This window comes from Marmota flaviventris, chromosome 14, assembly GCF_047511675.1.
Source record: "Marmota flaviventris isolate mMarFla1 chromosome 14, mMarFla1.hap1, whole genome shotgun sequence".
Lineage (NCBI taxonomy): Eukaryota > Metazoa > Chordata > Mammalia > Rodentia > Sciuridae > Marmota > Marmota flaviventris.
This window is the reverse complement of record NC_092511.1, coordinates 18,824,822-18,843,878: the sequence shown is the minus strand read 5'-3', so window position 1 is coordinate 18,843,878 and position 19,057 is coordinate 18,824,822. Positions and strand designations below refer to the sequence as shown.

General features: G+C 46.4%; 1 protein-coding gene across 1 annotated transcript in view; it reads right to left on the bottom strand.

Annotated features, from left to right (window-relative positions):
- Efr3b (EFR3 homolog B) overlaps window positions 1–13,191 on the bottom strand; it is a 77,214-nt gene extending 64,023 nt beyond the window's left edge. Inside the window, exon 1 of the mRNA XM_027933460.2 lies at window positions 13,113–13,191. Within this exon, the coding sequence (XP_027789261.1) occupies window positions 13,113–13,119 (7 nt within the window). The 5' untranslated portion in view covers window positions 13,120–13,191. The remainder of the gene's footprint in view (window positions 1–13,112) is intronic.
- Between the last annotated feature and the right edge of the window lie 5,866 nt (window positions 13,192–19,057).

The window sequence follows — 19,057 nt, the reverse complement described above, 5'->3', positions numbered from 1 at the left end:
CGTGGCCAACATCCCCACCGCGCAGCTCCAGGGTGCTCTTCATGGGCCGAACTGCAACTCTGCCCTTTAAATACAGCTCCCCCTCCTCCCTTCCCCTGGCCCCTGGTAATCTCTATTCCACTTTCTGTCTGTATGAACTGGACTTTTCTAGGGACATCAGACTAGTGGGACAGACAGAATTTGTCCCATTGTGACTGGCTTAGCACAGTGTTCTCAGGGATCTCCATGCGGGAGCCTGTCGGGTGGCCTTCCTTTTTAAGACTGAGGAATATTCCACCATAGGGAGATGAAACACTCTGTTTACCCACTCATCTGGGGTAGATAGTGGAGTCAAGGACATTTGCATCGCTGGGCAACAATCAGCACCATCCATCTCAGAGCTTTATATGTCAAATGTCATCAAAAGTCTTCTGCCTTTAGGCTAGTGTGAATCATGCTGCCGTGAGCATGGATGTACTGACCTCTCTTCAAGTCCCATCTTTCAGCTCCTGGGTATGTATTCAGAGGTGGAACTGCTGGATCACAGAGTAATGCTATTCTTAATTCTTTGAAGAGTTGCCACAATGTCTCCACAGCAGCTGTACCACTTTACATTCGCACCATAGTACCCAAGGGCTCCGATTTCCTCTACATCTTGTCAACACTGTTATTTTCTGCTTTCTAGACAATAGCCATCCTAATGGCTGTGGAATGGTATATCACCATGGTTTTGAGTTGTAGTTCCCTCATTAGTGATGTTGAGCATCTTCTCATGAGATTTTTGGTCATTTGCATATTTTCTTAGAGGAAATATCTAGTCAAGTCTTTGGCCCATTTTTGAATTGAGTTGTTTGTATTGGTGTGCTACAAGCATTCCTTAAAATTCTGGGTATTGATCAGTCAACAAATATATTCAACATCTCTGGCAATTAAAGAAATTCAAATTAAAACCATACTGAGATTTCATCTCATTCCAGTCAGAATGGCAATTATTAAGAATATAAGTAACAACAAATGTTGGCGAGGATGTGGGGAAAAAGGTACACTCATATATTGCTAGTGAGACTGCAAATTGGTGCAACCACTCTGGAAAGAAGTATGGAGATTCTTCAGAAAACTTGGAGTGGAACCACCATTTCACCCAGTTATCCCACTTCTCAGCATATACCCAAAGGACTTAAAATCAGCATACTACAGTGACGTGGCCACACCAATATTTACAGTAGCTCACATCACAAAAGCTAAACTATGGAAACAATCAAGGTGCCCTTCAACAGATGAATGGATAAAGAAAACGAAAAAGAATGGAATCATGATATTTGCTAGTAAATGGATGGAACTGGAGACTATAATGCTAAGCAAAATAACCCAATCCCAAAGAATCATAGGCTGAATGTTCTCTTTGATATGTGGATGTAACACACAATAAAGGGGGGAGAGGGAAGAATAGAAATTCATTGGATTAGTCAAAGGGGAATGAAGGGAAGGGATGGGGAATGGGAATAAGAAAGATAGTAAAATGAATTGGATATAACTTTCCTATGCCCATATGTAAATACCACAAGAATGGGAAGTTATATGCCATGTATGTAAATGTCAAAATACATTCTACTATCATATATAACTAAAAAGAACAAATAAAAAATTTTTTTAAAGATTTTGGGTATTAACCCCTTATTCAATATATTATCTACAAACATTTTCTCCAATTCTACAGTATGAGCTGCTTTTCACTTTGTTTATAGCATCCTTTGATACACAAAAGTTCTGAATTTTGACATTGCCCAATTGATAATAGTGTTTTCAAGAAGAGTCCATGTGGAACAGAAGAGAACGGAGGTGGAATAAACAGACCTGGTTCTTTTCTTAGCTATGCCAGAAATGAGCCAGGTGACCTTGGACAAAGTGTTTAACTTCTCTGAACCTGATTATCCTTGAGACTGGGGAGAGGAAATGGAGAAAGGAACAGCCACCAGGCAGCATTTTTCAGAAACTTGAATGCATACAAAGCAAGAATGGTACACAGGGCCCTTGGAAGGTGCATGACTCTTCCCACTCTGCCTCAGCATTCTTTGTTGTGGTGGTTGTTATAGATGGACACAATACCTTTATTTTATTTGCTTATTTTTTAAGTGGTGCTGAGGGTTGAACCCAGTGCCTCAAATATGTGAGGCAGGCGCTCTACAACTGAGCCACTACGACAGCCCTGCCCCAGCATTCTTGGCAGCATGGATCTTCCCACTGGACAGCACCCCAGAGCAGGCACTGAGCTAACAAAGAGATCCTTATCCTTTTCTTACCAATGAGAAAGTTGATGCACAGCCAGGTTCCGCAAAGAGTCTGAGCCACAGTGCCAGTGCTGGCATTCCCACCAAGATCTCCTGTGAACTGCTCTGGGTGCAGCACGGCCCTAGCTGCCTTAGCCAGGGGACAGATCTGTTCACAGAATGCAAGAGCTCCACCACCCTTGGAGACTGTCTAGTCCGGTTTTTCCAATATACAGATGGTGACGTTAACACTGAGGGAGGATGAGAATTTTGGCCAAATTCACACAGCAACGGAGCCTGAATCAGCCCTATTGGCTAATCCCCAATCCCAACACACGCACACTCCAGAAACATCCTTGATAAAACAGGACAGTGTTGGTGATGCCCAGCGCCGCCTACACCTTCCAGAACACTCAGTCCTGGGAGTACTGTCTCAGGGAGAAGAGGACATTTCTAGCAATCCTGGAGAGTAGCGACCGGATAGTCAAGTGTGTTCCTGTATTTACCAGCCACTGGGCTCAGCCCTGCTGGTGGGACCACACACTTTAGGAGTCCGATGACAAGAGAAGACTCTGCTGTGTCTCCCCTCTGCTGCCTTATCCACACACCCCCAGCTCCACCTTCTGCACACACACTCTGACCTGGAGCCTGACGGTGCACAGGACCACGCTGTGCTTTATCAGGAACATTCTGGCCAGGCTCCCAGGCAACCAGAAACACATTTGCTGCCTTTAACTCAAAGGGCCTTTTCATATTTGTTTTGTAAAAGAATAATGCACAAGCAGGCGTGGTAGCACATGCCTGTAATCCCACCGGCAGGAGGATCACAAGTTCAAAGCCAGCTTCAGCAACTTAGCCAGGCTCTAAGCAAGTTGGCAAGACCCTGTCTCAAAATAAAAATTTTAAAAAGGGCTGGGGATGTGGCTCAGTGGTTAAGTGCCTTTGGCTTTGATGATGATGTTGATGTTGATGATGATGATGATGACAATAATAATAATAATAATACACAAACAATATGACTAGAAGTCAAAATAAAGGCTTGTCCACAATTATACCACTAAATGACTTTCTTTTTTGAAAATATTGTGACAGTTAACTTGAACTCCACAAACCAAGGAGGAAATACATGACAATGTCCAGCTGCCTTAACCACCTCAGCAAGTAGACCAATGGCCATTTCTTACGACTAATACTTTAAAGTGAGAGGAAAAGCCAATGGTTATACTCTGGTCTGATTTTTTTTTTTTTAAGACTTATGGTCAGTGTGGGAAGGCACAGTTAATTCAACATCTTACTGTTGCTGTCACTGTAGGATTCTCTCTGATCTTAGAAAATCTCCAACTTGGTCTGGGGATATAGTTCAGTCAGTAGAGTGCCTGCCTCACATGCACAAGGCCCTGGGTTCAATCCCCGGTAAAAACTCTAGCTTAATTGACATTAATTCCCTGGAAGCATGGGCTGCTATGCTATGCATACAGGGAGGTAAGAAGGATACTTGTAACTATTTAATTAATTAATTAATTTGTGGGGATTGAACCAAGGGGCACTTTACTACTGAACTACATCCCCCTCCTTTTTTTTTTTTTAAATTTTGAGGCAGGGTCTCAGTAAATTGCTGAGAGTTTCTCTAAGATGCACAGGCTGACCTTGAACTTACTATCCTCCTACCTCAGCTTCCATGTCCAGCTTACATGTGATTATTTTATAGTTTAATTCAAACCTTTGAGCTCTTACTACTACACTTCTGCAAGGTACTAGGAAAGAAAGGCTGATTAAGATAAGTGATTGCATCCTCAAGAGGGTCACAGACCTATTATGTAAATAAATAACTGACATCCAGGTATAGGGTACACCCCTGTAATTCCAAAAATGTGGGAGACTGAGGCAGGAGGATTGTATGTTCGAGGCCAGCCTGTGCAACTTTGTGAGATCCTCTCTCAAAAGAAAGTTAAGAAAGGATGGGGGCATCAATCAATAGTAGAGTACTAAGCTAGCATGCATGAGGTCCTCAGTAGTGCACGCACGTACACGTACACACACACACACACCCACAAAGAAATGACACTCAGCATGACAAATGACAAAAATAACTACAAAGTATAAAGCACATCGTAGGTATGAAGATGGCTTGGTGGTAGAGCTCTGGATTTTCCCAGCACCCCTCCTGTGTTTCTGTTCTAGAAGTTTCCCTCTGCACAGGCTAAGGCTGCAAGATGCATGGAGTGCATTACTTCATGCCAGTGACCAGTGACTCCTTTCTATGAGATATTCAGACAAGATCTCTGCAACTGTTCTTTTAACTTAGGAATGATTCTTCACACAATTTATAAATATTATTCCAAGTATGACCCACCACAAAGAAAATTGGGATCTAAAAAGAAGTCTTTCTGAATAGTTAAGATATGGGCAGGAGCTTGATCAAGCTAAGAATCTGACACCTGGTTCTTGGAAGTTTGAATTTATCTGGGCTCTTCTGTATGATAACAAGAAAGTTGTCTTTTGAATCCAGGAATCCTAATTCTCAGATTTATAGAAAGACTATTCTCAGACAAGAGGACACACTTTGGAATCCTGAGCTGAAAAGTCCTAAGTGCCTGATGAGCGCTTCCTGTAACTAAAGTCCTAGACACAGCTAATGAGGTAGACTCTATTAAAATATTTAGTCTGGAATTCTCTTATAGTGAAATTTGCTGTTTGCTGTCAGGTATAAAAGCAGTGTTTTAATCTCACATGAAGTTCTGTGCTTGCTTAGGAAGCAATGGAGTCAGTGGATTTGAACTAGCTATAGGACCTTGTTGAGTTAATTGGACTTCTGAATTTCAGCATCCTTGGGTCAACCACAGAAAAATGACATCCACCCCCAGAGGGTTGTTCTGAATTGAGATAATGAATACATTGACATGAAAGAAACAGTGCTAAACTTTGGTGAGGCACATGAATTTAGGATTGTATAAAGATTTAAATATTTACAGAAAGATGTCACCTGTCCTTTCTGTGGTCTGAGTTGGTTTTTTTTTTTTTCCTTTCTGGTGCAGAGATGAGAGGAACACAGTCACGGACCACTGACCTGCAGTGGGTGGGTGTTCTCTAGGAGACAAAGAAACAGTCAGGGTTATTGCCCTGCAGGGCCCCAATCTGTGGGCAGACATCGCTGAAGCAGACTCACCAGCAATGTGGGAGCTGTTTTTTCATTCCTCCTATCAGACCTTTGTGTAGGGATTTTAATAAACCAGCCTAACTGCGACACACTCATCCTCGTATGCAGGGATTGTCAGTTTCTAGAAAGGGTATAGCAGCGTCCCAGAAGGATCCGTGAGAATTGCTTGGATGGTGATAATGTACCCTTTTATGGGCAAAGAGATCTGTAATGGAGGATATATTGTATATAGGCATTACTTTATTTGATCCCCTGACTACACCCTCAAACTAATGATCCCCATTTTCCAAGAGAGGGAATGGGCTGAAAGGAAGATGAATTGCCTGTGGTCCTATGGCTCAATAGTGGACATATGAGACTTGGGCCATTCTCTCTCTTAATTCTAGTCAGGCCCATACACTGTACAGCTTTGCCTTTAAAGTATGAGATCCACTCAGGATTGGGTCTGCACAGTCCCAGCCCCACATCCCAGAGATAGCACTTGTTGCATCCAGACTGCCTGGACCTGAAGACCTGAGGTCATGGGAAAGTTGTCCCCCACCCTGCCCCCAGTACCCAGATTGAATCCAGGGGCACTTTACCACTGAGTTACATTCCAGTCTTTTTTTTTTTTTTTTTTTCTTTTGAGACAGCATATCACTAAATAGTTGAGACTGGCCTTGAACTTGCAATCCTCCTACTTCAGCCTTTGGAGTAGCTGGGGTTACAGGGTGTATGCCACCACACCACACTTGACTAAGGAAATTTTATTTCACAGCCAAACTATCGGAAAACAGAAGCTCCTCCTATTACAGAAGGTCCCCTGATGTCTGCTTATCTCCAGGCAGAGCCTTGACCGGGGAACACCTCTTTAACATTCTTCCAACTTACCAAACCTGTGTGATTTTACTGAATGTGCCTTTGTATCATTTAATTCTTTGCCAATATAGGCATGTGTGCAACCCCAGTCTTGGTGGGTCAGCCCGGCTCTGCTTTGTCGATCTACCTGCTGCCTCCTGTCTCTGAAGTGCATGCCCAGGCGTCCTCCTGTCTCACACCACCACTGGATTTTGCATTCTGCCACCCACCCTCATCAACCTACTCTACTGGCTCTTCTTAACTTACCCATTCTCCTTTAGACCCCAAGACTCTTCCTAGAGCCCTTTCTGTCTTTGACAAAGCAAAACAATAAAGTTGATGGGAAAGGTGCCAAGAGCCAGGGGCTCCATCTGGAAGTGAGAGCTCCCAGCTTTACTGTGGACTGGTCTGGGACCAGGGAAAAGGCATGTCCCTCTCAGCAGCTCAATTTAATGCACCCAAGTCTGTTCGGGGGGGCGGGGGGGATGGGGGGCAGGTGCAGTACAGTGAGCTCAGGAAAGACCTGAATTCTCTGGAAGTTTTAGCAAGTTCTAGGCACAGTGCCATAGAGGGGCCTTATCGTATGACTGGGTATGGCTGTGGCAAGTTCTGTTTCTCAGTTTTCTCATTTCTGAAATGGAAATGATAATCCTTATTTCATAGAGCTTGGAGAAAATGAAATCAACACAAAATGTGCTCAATCTTGTCTGACTACTGGATGGGTAACACTCTTCCAACTTATCAAGCCTGTGTGATTTTACTGAATGTGGCTTTGTATCACTTAATTCTTTGCACATTTACAACTTGTTTGTCCACTTAAAGTATAAGCTTCTGTACTGGAAAGAACTTTTACACACATTTATATCCCCTCTGATGCCCTGTGTCATATCATACATAGCTGCTACTCCACAAATACTCCATGGTTATGTTTGCTTCCCTTCAACACAATATAAAACAAATGACAGGCAAACACTTAGTGTCTTCAATAAATAAAGCACTCACACCCATATGACAATTCACTGAAATGGTTAAGAAAACAGCAAATATTAAACTTCACTAGTGATGAAAATACAAGTAAAAATGATATAAACTCTTCTATCAAGTTAACAAAGATTGGTGGTGTGTGTGGGGGGGATTTTCAGTACTTAATGCTTCTGAGAGTACAGGGAGATAGGTACTCCCGTAACTGCTGGTGGGAGTGTAACTGATACAAATTGAAAACAAGTTGATAATATATAACAAGTCTTTAAAATATTTTTATACCTACAGACCTTGACCAACCTACTTGGAGAGCTATAGGCCAGGGAAAAATTCCAAAGTTCAGAGAAAGCTTGGGGAACCATCTGCTTCTCCACTCATTGTACGATTACACAGCTATTAAAAATGGCAGTGAGCTGGCTTTCCATGGCATAGTAGGGTGAGTGCAGGTCACAGTGATGTTCTGCTTATTTAAAAAAAAAAAAAAATTCTAGGGGTTGGGGCTGTAGCTCAATGGTGGAGTGCTTGCCTCACACACATGAGGCATTGGGTACGATCCTCAGCACCATATTAAAATAAATAAAATAAAGAGATTGTGTTCATCTACAACTAAAATTTTTTTTAAAAATTAGTTATAGAAGGACAGCATGCTTTATTTTATTTGTTTATTTGTATGTGGTGCTGAGGATTGAATCCAGTGCCTCACATATGCGAGGCAAGCGCTCTACCACTGAGCTACAGCCATCCCTGTACTGCTTATTTTTTTAAAAACTAGATTTTGAATGTTTTCACCATAAGCAAATGATGAATATTTGAGGAAACAGACATACTTACCCTGATTTGAACATTATACTATGTATACATGTGTTGAAATGTCACATGGTACCCCATAATATGTACAATTGTGTGTGCATGTGTGTTCCCCAAAGATCCATGAGGCAGGTGGGCATGGTGGAGCACGCCTGTAATCCCCGCGGCTCAGGAAGCTGAGACAGGAGGATTGAAAGTTCAAAGCCAGCCTCAGCAATGGTAAGATACTAACAACTCAGTGAGACCCTGTCTCTAAATAAAATACAAAAATGGGCTGGGGATGTGGCTCAGTGGTTGAGTGCCCCTGAGCTCAATCCCTGGTACCACACACACCCCAATAAAGATCCATGAGATAAAGGTTTAGCTCTCAGTTTGGTGCTATTGGAAAGTTGGTGAACCTTTAAGAACCTGGTTAGGGGCTGGGGACATAGCTCAGCTGGTACAGTGCTTTCCTCGCATGCACAAGGCCTTGGGTTCAATCCCCAGCACCACAATAAAAAAAAAAAAGAACCTGGTTGGTTGAGGGTCACAGCCCCCTATGCCATTGGGGGTGTGTGTCTTTGAGGGGCACAATGGGAGGGGGTATAATGGCCCCTTCCTGTCTCTTTTTTTGCTGCCTGGTTGCTATGATCTGGGCAGTTCCTCCTCCTCTAGGTTCCGTCACTGTGTGCTGCCTTACCCAGGGCCCAGAAGCAATAGGACTAACTGACCATGGACTGAATCCCCCACACCTTTCCTATTTTAAGTTGATTTCTCTCCAATATTTGTTACAGCAACAGAAAGCTGACTAACACAGGATCAAACTCAGGGCCTCCCATGTGCCAAGCACATGCTCTACCACTGGGCTGTCATTCTAGCTCCATATAAATATGTGTTTTAAATGGCAACCAGTGAGTTTTTGTTAACCTGGGGTAGGGGTGGGGTGGAAGCTTATATCCTAATGCTATGTGGAAAAAAATATAATTTGAAATTGTGCAAAACAAAAAATTCCAACCATATAAACAAACACATAGAAGGAAAGATATCAAAACAAGATTTGTTTATAACTTGCTGTATTTTAGTGGGTTCCAGAAGGATTGGCTTGTTAGCCAGAAAAAAATGGTCATTTTTTTTTTTAAATTAGGTTTTCCTTTCTTTAATGCAAAGAACAGAATCACAAACACTGTCTTAAGCTCTGGGACATAAGTTTTGGTTTGTTCATTTGATTTTCAACTCTTTAAAAATTAATAAGCAGAGAAGAAAGAGAGAGAGAGAGAGGAAAGTGGGGGCGCTCTGTTATTCTAACTATCTCTGTGGTGAGGTGGGCTTTATTAGCTTTTTAGAGCCAGGGGAAAAGGTCAGGTCCAAGGTCATCCAAGGGGAAGAACCAGGGTCGGGACCCAGGCCAGTGGGTTCTCCCCTTCAGCATCATGCCTGCCAATCAGGGGTAACAAACAGGTTTGGGAAAGAAAGAGAAAGAAAAAGGCAAATGGAGGTAAACAGCAAAATCATAGTGGTAATTGATTTCATAATAGAAAAGACTTTTTGTTTGTTTGTTTTGTTTTCTGGGGTCTGGGGATTGAACCCAGGACTGAGCTATATCCCCAACCCTAATGAGCAGAATTTGGGGGATGATTTTTTTTTTTAAACAATCCTCTCTTTTCCAGATTTCTGTAAGGTGATACTAACTTCTTATTTTTATTTATATGCAAGAAGAAAACAGCAACTGCCTGAATCACTGAACTGTGAGCATCAAGAGGGAAAACAGACTCTACCTACTGGGTTCCCTCTGAGAGGAATAAAGGAATGGGGATCCTGGAGACAGCACTTGGAGATGTGGGTGAATTACAGTAACTTTTGGTGGCATCAGTTGGGAAACCCTCTCCAGTTGCTCCTTGTGACTGGCTGCCTTCAGTCTGGAGACAGCATTTCTCAGAGAGCTGTTCACCTCAAAGGATAAGTGGGGTACTCCCAGGCAGGAGAGCCAGGGGTCAGGCCCAGGTGAGTGGGGGGAAAGTCCTAGTTATGTAATGCCAACAAAAAGAAAAACAAAGAGACTAATAGAGAATGTGTCCATGATCTTCCCAACCCAGTACAAAGTGCTCTGAGTTTTCCAAGTCTCTTGTCAATCTATGTTCATAGTTATACACAAGACTGTGGGAAGTCACTTGTGTCCATTTGGAGAGCCATTTTCAGAAAGTGATCGGGGTTTAGGCATGAGTGAGTGGTAAGGGGAATTTCCCAAGAGGACTTGAAAGGGACAAGCTCTTACATAACTTGTCTTGCAAGTACAGAACCTTTTAGAAGGCACAGTGACATCACTACCCAGCTGTGAGGCTCCCAACAGACCTGGGAGGTAGATGGGCATTTCACCATTTTATACAGAGATAAAATTTTGAGACATGACTCCATTTGCCTAAGGTCATACAACTAGGAACTGGCACTTGGATTGAGAGGGCCTGACCCTGGGTCTAGGATTCCTTTTGTCCCAAATAGCTCTGTGCCCTCTAGCAAAGACAAGGGGCACTTCATCTCTCATAAGCAGAAGAGACGAAGGACCCAGGAAGACTGAGTTGTGGAGGGAAGAGGAAAGGTGAGGAGGGGAGAGAGGGGAAATGAAGACCTGTGTAAAGCTGGCAAGATGGGAAGACAGAATTAGAGAATAGGAATTTATAATGGATCAAGTCCCCAAGGTGGGTGCTTAAGAGTCACCTTTACCTAAAGCTTTTAGGCAACTTGCTTCATACAGGTCCTCACAGCCCATGAACCCCTGGTGGCATTCCCCTAAGGAGCCTTCATCTGATTAGGGTCAGAAGGAGATGAATCCAGGGGTCCCTAGTTTTCACTTTATTTTAGTCCCTCTAACTGTGTTACCTTGGACAACTCACTTGGAAAATGAGGGAAAACAAGACCAATCATAGGAAGTCTAGGATGCTCTGTGTCCTCCCAACCTCTCTGCTCCTATTTTTTTTTTTTTAATCACCCAATTGACTTCTCAGGAAAGAAAAATTACAGGTATCACGTGGACTCTCATTTCTCAAAGTCAGAAATACACTAAATCCAGGCAGATGAGCCTGCCCCTTGGAGAGAGGGCTCCCTTTCACACCTCCCTAGACTAGGCTTTGCACACAGCCAAAGAGCAACACTGTAACCATCTCCTACCAGCCCTAATGTGACTTTGCTGCAGGCAACTGCCCAAGGATTCCTTCATCACAATCTTTCTATGAATCATTCAGAGTAAGTCCCCACTCTGCATCAGGGGAAATAGAAACATGTTATTAAAGAGAAATGAAAATCTGTGGTGCATCTGAAAATAGCATCCAGATATGTTGACTTCCCAGTTCACCCTTCTGTTCAATCCAGCTCTTCCTTGACTTGCTGCATCCAAAAGAGGCAGAGTAGGACTGCCAACTCTCAGACATCCTGGATAAGTTACCAAATTATCTACAGATGCAGTGGGGTGGTCCGAAGGATCAGGGTTCCCAGTTCTGAACCATTCTGATGGACCAGACCTAACTATTTCCCTACTGCAGGTGCCCCTGCAGTCACATGCTTTGGTCAAATGATCTGCAGCCTCAGGCTGCTCCCTCTGCAGAGAAGAATAGGGGGAAAACAGAGTTTTAAAAAATAAAATAATGAAAAAGTACAACTCTCTCCTGGAACCTCACAACCTCCCAACTTATAAAATACTAGTGCTAGGTCATCTTCCCCAGCACAGCCTCTGAGGTCAGCTCCCCCCTTCCCCTACTCTGTCCACCTGGGAGAAATAATGCTGGCCAAGGGGACCTGCTAGGGTCTGGACCTGGATCAGAAATGCAGATGGATTACAAACTAGACAGAGAAAGAGACTGATTCAAAAAGTTGAGTCTTTGTCTTCTAAATAGGGAGGCCCACCAATTGCTGAGTCTTCAGCAGACGCTCAGCTTCCTCTGCCTCTAACAAACTTTGTGACTCATGGTCTGTTCACAGAGAGAGAGAGAGAGAGAGAGAGGCAGCTGAGCAGCCTTCATGATGATAGGTTAAATTGGGAACGTGCTCTTCTGGAACACTCACCCCTCAGGTGCAGACTGAGCCCCTACCCTGCAGTGGGAGTGGGAGGTGATCACAGCTCCAATTCTTTTGCTGGCTTTAGAATAACCACCAGATACCTGGGTTTTGATGAACTATATCCGTGGGGATCAACCAACACACACACACACACACACACACACACACACACCCGCTCTTGGAGGCTTTGTAATGCAGCCCAATCCTAGACTGGTCCTGATCTTCAATGCTCCACTCACCAGAGCTGCAATGTGGGACCCAAAGCACTCTCTTTCTTCACCTACACTGCCTGCAAAACCAGAAGAATTCCTGGCAAATTATCAAGCAGAGCAATGCACAGCGAGGGTCTGCGGAACTGTTGCACATCAGTGGAGGCGATAACTGTGGAAGGGGATGAGAGGTCAGGGCTGAGCTGCTCCCTCTCATCAGCTTCTACTCCCTTCATCCTTACGGAGGGCCAATCTGGAAGTTAGGGAGACTGGATCCCAGAGGCAGGCAAAGGCCAAGTCCATCCAGGGCCGAGAGATGAGGCTCCCAGCTCTGGCTCACTCCCCGGCCGCTGAGCTTCGGGCGCCGCCTTCCACATCCTCCAAGCGGGCAGAAAGCCGGCAGCAAGCATCTCCCTCCATTCTGGACCAAATTCCCGCATAAAACTCCCAAGCACAAACCGCTTTTGTTAATTCTGCAAATGCTGTCACACGACCACCTCCACCAACCCACCCTGTCTGCGCGGCTCCAGAAGAGACTCGCTTTCCCCAGATCCCCACCGCTAGAGACCACCGGCTTCCCCTGCCCGCGATGGATCACCTCCCACCGCCCCGGCGCCTGCACACGCCGGGCCCAAAGGACTTCCCAGGACCCCAGAGTCTCCTGACTCAAAGCATCTTTGTCCTCTCCGCACAGACACCCGCGCACAGAACAGCCGATGCAGCCCAGCCAGGCACCGAGTCGGCGTTGTCGCCTTAGGTCTGGGCCACGCAGGGGACAAAGGTTAGCGTCCTGGAAGTTTGCGGAGTCGACCCCCGCGGCCCCGAGCCCAGGCGCGGAGCCCTCCTTACCGTACATCTCCGCGGGGCGCGCGCCTCCCCGGAGGCCGGCGTCGCCGCGTCGCTTGCAGCCAGCCCCTGGTGGCGCCTGCCTTTCATTCACAGCCCGTGTGGGGGCTGGCGGCGGCCGGCCGAGGCCCGGGCGGGGCGGGATCGGGCGCGGGGGCCGGCGGCGGGCGGGACGGAGCCGGGCGCCACCAGCCCATTCAGTACCGAGGCTGGCCGCAGCCGCCTCCCGCTCGGGTCTCTGGGCGAGGCGGAGCACAGGGGGCGGAGGCTGTGCCACTTGCCACGCCCCCCTCCGGGCTCAGCCACTGGCCAGCCGCCCCGCCCCGCCCCGCCCCGCCCCGCCCCGCCCCGCCTCGCTCCTCCGAGAAACCAGAAGCCCGAGGTGCGCTTCTTCCCCGGCGGTCGCTCGCGGCCCTGGGTGGCGTTTCACCAGGCCGCAGCGCTGAGTGGGGCGTCACCCGCTCCAGCTCCCAGCGTCTGTCTGCCTACTGCTGATTCCCAAGGCCCGGAGGGCAGCCGGGCGCTAGCAGATGTAGGTGTACCCCGCCCCCAGCTTTGTCCCGGCTGCGTAGACTGAGCCAGGGACGGCGAAGTGGCGACTTGGGAAATGACCATCCGCCCTGCTTTGGCTCCAGTAGCTAAACCCATCCTCTAAGGAAACCCTCAACGGTGGCCCTGCAGGACACACTCTGACTGCTGTTTGCTACCAAAGAGCGTCCTTCCTGCGCCAGGTACGCAGGAAACGCGTCCCACTCCAATCCCCAAGTGCTGCAGAAGTCTGCTCGCTTTTCCTCACCCAGATTTATACGTGTAATTTGCAAGCTTTGTCTGCAGGATCCTGTGACCCAGGGCCCACTTGAATCTCATCTCTCTACCTGATTTGACCCTGTGAGAAACAGACAGAGGCAGAAATCTCAGGCTAGTGCCTCGCATCTTGGAGAGCTCTCCTAGTCTAGGTCGAACTTTCCATTTTACATATTTTTTCTTTCTTTATTTATTTTTATTTTTATTTTTTTACTAGGTACTAGGGATTGAACCCAGGGTTGCTTAACCACCGAACCATATCCCCAATATTCCCAGCCGTTTTTATTTTATTTTTATTTTGAAACAGGTCCTTGCAAATTTCTGAGGTTGGCATCGAACTTGTGATCCTCCTGCCTCAGCCTCCCAAGTCGCTGGAATTACAGGCGTGCACCATGTTTCCCTGACCTTTCCATATCTGTTTCTTACTTTCTCCTCTTGTCCCATGGTTGAGGTTTTATGTTATTTTCCCCCTATTAATAGAAATATCCTACTAGTAGAAGTTAGAAAGGTAAGGACCTTAAAGATATTTTACTTAACCTTGAGAGATTAATTTGCATTCTGATTCCCAGATGCACCTGACTGTGTCAGTAGTCAGTTATTTACTCTCTCTAAATCTTAGTTTCCTGCAGGACTACGGAAAATTTGATTGAACCCTACATGAAAGTACATAGTGGGCCCTCACATATTTATTTTCTTTTATTCCTTCCTGTCCCAAGGCAGGGACAGAATCAGAGATCCTCCATGTTGCCAATCCTTGAAACAGTGCTCTCTCCCTTGTTTCCCAAACCCAAGTTTCCTTTCTCTCTGACCTCATCCTCCAGTGCCTCCCCATACACATTCCTTTCCTGTTTTCAAGTTTTACTCCCTTTTCCTTACCTTTCTGTCTCTTAGCAGCATACAAACCCCAGAGAACCCCTAGAAGTCCCAGGAGGGTTCCTGGAGCTCACAGTTAGCCTAGATCCTCCGGTGACTCACAGAGAAGCCCTGTCTCTGCTCTCCAGCTCTAGGACCAAGCTAGGTGGCTTTGAGGTCTGCTGAGAGTCGACTTGAACTAGAGCAGGAGGGATAGCCTAGGTCTAGCTCTACTTGGACACCCGGACATCCTCCCTCCCTCTCTTCTTCTATTCAACACAGAGTGTAGCACTGGTGTCCACAGCATAGAAGGAGGTGCAGGAATTAAGTGTCAAAAAGTGGGGACACCAGAGGCATACTGATGGAAACTTTACATGACAAGGGAGAATATGGTTGATTCTGGTGAGAGGCACAGATCTCTATTTAGATATTCAGAGACACAATAGGTTAATTTATTGTTTTCTATCAGGTATGTATTGATCATTCCATATTATGTGGAAGGTGCTTAGGAGATGCGAGACACACAAAAATTATAATAAAATCTTATGACTGTGGAGGCACACATAAGGAATAAAGGAGAGTCACCTGGAGGAAAACCACTCCAGATGGGCTCTGAAGAACAGGCAGTATTTCTAAATGTGGAGATAATGTAAATAATACCAGCCAGGGGGACTGATATTTGCAAAGGTCAGTGATAGCTGGTAGAGCATATGTGAAGTGTGGCACGCAGCCCTGTCTGGCTGATGCAGTTGAGGAAGGGAACAGAAATAGACGTGAGGCCTGAAGGGGGGTCTGGGGCTTGTTGGGAGGACCTCAAGTGCCTGACCTGGAGGCCTTTGTGTCAACGCTAGAGATGCCAGTTGAGCAAATAAAAATACAAGATGTCCAAGGAAATTTGAATTTCAAATAAATAAGAAATAATTTGTAATGTATGCTGTATACCATATTTGGGACATACTTATGCTAAAATTTTTTTGTTGTTTTCTGCAGCTGAAATTTAACCTGTTTTGTCTGGCAACTTTATTTAGTGCCATGCTTTAGAGGTGTTCTTAGAAGCCCCAGTACTCAACCAGGCCTGAAGTCAGCCACTGTCTCCATCTGTATTCCCAAATAAATCCCACAGGCATGAGCTTCCTAAGGGGACAGGAATGGGGCCACTAGGGTCAGCCTGCACTCTTAGGCACAGGCACATTGGCCAGAAGGCCAAGGCCCTGTGTGTGACACTGGGAGTCCCTCCAGGAAGAAGGTTCTGCAAGCACCATCATACCTTCAAGAAACATGAGAAGGGCTGGGATTGTGGCTCAGTGGTAGAGCACTTGTGTAGCATGCATGAGGCAGTGGGTTCCATCCCCAGCACCACGTAAAAAAAAAAACTAAATAAAAGTGCTGTGAACATCTGCAACTAAAAATAACAAAAACAAATGAGAAGAGGCTTCTAGTCCCTGCTCTTCCCCAGGCCCTCTGGGCTCTGTATATTCAGTGGTGAAGGAATCTGGCCCATGCCCAGCTTCTCAGAGGCATAGCAGAGATGTTCAGATAAAATGTGCACAGGAAATGGCACTGCAAAAGACTATGGTTGTGATGTCACATACGCGGAAACAAACCTGGAGGGAACAGTCACCTGCTTGCAACCAAAGAGCAGAATTTTGAGAGCTCAGCTTCCAGAGGAATGTGCCCGTCCATGAAGATAGATGGAGCAGGAATTTGCTGTCTAGGTGAAGTATGGAAAGGAGGGGAGTCAGAACCGGGATTCCTGTCTTAAATAAGTTCTTACTTTCTCTGCAGAAATCCAAAATAAGGAGAGACAAGAAAGAAAGCGAAAAGGAAATCGCATCTATGAGAGGCCCCCGTGGCTCGGTGCCAGGCACTTCCTGCAGGTCTCTGTCCACATTGTTTGTGTCTTGCTCAAGCTTATGATGGCATCAGGTGAGACACTGTCAGTATCAGCGGTACTTGGAATTTGGAGTTTTGTGATCTTTTCTCTGCCTGGCAACACGTGGTAATGTCCTCTCTCAATGCTGGGCAGTGGCAGGGGGCGGTAGCTTCCCAGTCAACCATGTGGTCTCCAGGAAAAACAGTGGTCATCTACAGCGTGCCATGTGGCTAAGTTATGATATGGGTTAGGGACATTAAATGCATTTTTTACTTACCCTGTCCTTGCCTGCCCTCACTGGTGCCTGTGTTTGTTCCTCTGTGTTCACTCCTATCCCCATCACCTGGGTTTGGAGGGAAGGGAGTGGGGAGGAACTCAAGCTCTCTAGACTAAACCAGGTCCTCTAATTTGCACCCTCTTCCCAGGTCTCATCAGTGGTGGCCCCTGTGGCATTGGCTAGAGCCCAGGGTCCTCCTGGGACTGGTTTGACCAGGCCAGAGGAACTAACCCTTAGAAAGGGTTATTATTCTCAGGCCAAAGTGAACCCTGGTCAATGTGTTCAGCCTGAAAGATGACCTTTGCAGTGACACTTCAGATGATCCCCTGTGCCACAGGCAAGCACTGTGGGAAGGTCCAGAGTTTCTATATGGATCAGAGGTTTCTGTGTTCCAGAGAAGAAAGGCTTAGATGTAGGGGGCAAGTGACAACCATCACTAAAGCCCAGGAACCCTAACTTGCCTCCAGGCATCAATATTCACATCACATCACCAGGCTTCCTGGCTTCCTGGCGCCCAGTGTCACACAGCCCTGTCACTCACTGTGACCGCCTGAAAGCCTCTAATCTCCTCATCAGCTGCAGCCACTGCAGCGGCTCTTGCTCAAGGCACCTGCTTTGAACAGTCAAACTCTTTACAGCACCTTGTGGAGAGAGAGAAGAGGGAAGAAGATGACAGCCCCAGGGGACACAGCTTCAGGAAGAAAATCACAGGACCTAGTAAAGGGCCCAGGGAGACCCAGAGAGGAGAGTGAGCCTGTAAAGGATGGTCAAGCAGCTGTTAGCTGCCAAGTCAGAAATAGAATTCAGGAGTCTCGACTCCAGGCTGGCTGCCTTGAACTCTGGCTCTTCTCCCTTAAAGCAGGTTCATTACCTTGACCTACTTCTCAAGGGCACAGGGAAAGAACAGCCTGCGAAAACAATGCACAGGTATCTAAACTGGGAGGGTCTCTGCGAGCTGAGCCTTGTCTCCACCTCCAAGCTTGGCTGCCAGGTCTGCGGGGTATGCTCTTGTCACCAAGCCAGTGGCTTTAGGGCTTTAGGCTGCAGGAGGGACACAGTAGGCAGAGCTGCCTGCTGCCAGGACAGCAGGCAAGTGTCCGGATCAGGAAGGCTGCTGCAGGCCAGATTTTACAATCAGAGTTGACTGGTTAGAGAGGAGCTTGAGATATTGACTGCTGACACATTGAGGTTTAAAAACGCCAAGAAAGCTCTGCCAGCCACCATTACTGCCTTGGGCTCCCCTGTGTTCCACTTCTGGGGCAACACCAGGTCACCTTCTCCAGCTGAGATCCCTGGAGGCTCCTTTCCCACACGAAACTCAAATCCACGTCTACCTGCTTCTGGTAAAAAGTGTAGGCATTGCCATGCCCACTGCCCAGCCTCAGGCTAGACCTGGCCAATGCCATCTTCTCATCTCCTCTTGCTGCCATCCATCAGAAGCACCTGTTCCCCTCTCTCCAGCCTGTGTGATAACTGCTCCCACTGCGAGATCTAAGCCTACCCACACTCAGAGGGACTAAAAGGTGCACAGTGTCCTTTTCAGCTCATCTCTGATAGCCCTGGCTTGGAAGAGAAAAGGAGCCATGGAGAAGTGAGTAGCTACTCAGATAGGGGATCTCAGGCCATGGCTGAGGGGGCCTGCAATTCACCACAGTCAGAGGGGTGGCCTGGTCCAGAGATTCTCCAACTAATCCAAGGATGGTTCAAATGAAATTGAAGGAGAGAGAGACAAATGCTCCCTGGAAATTATAAATCTAGCTCCAAGGAAAATGTCGAGAGGACATGTGAGATATTGAACCCAAAGACCAAAACACTGGAGGTAGTGGAGAAGGTGTCATAGGACTTCAAAGGGGCCAGATACAAACCCTGCAAGGAAGTTACCCTGGTTCACCTGAGCCAAACCCTGCCTCCCAGGCCTTCTCTGTTCACCAATTCATGTTAGTCTTAGATCCAGAAATCACTTCTCGTCCTCCAGAGGATGCTAACTTTGATACCTGTCAGCTCAGTCTCTGGCAGTTCTGCAGTCAGACAACCCTGGCCATGGCTACTCCTCCCCTGGACTCTGCTTGGCCACAGAACTCTTCTTTAATACTCATTCCCAATTTTCAGCTTCTAAATCTCTAGCCTTATTTTTCTGGATTA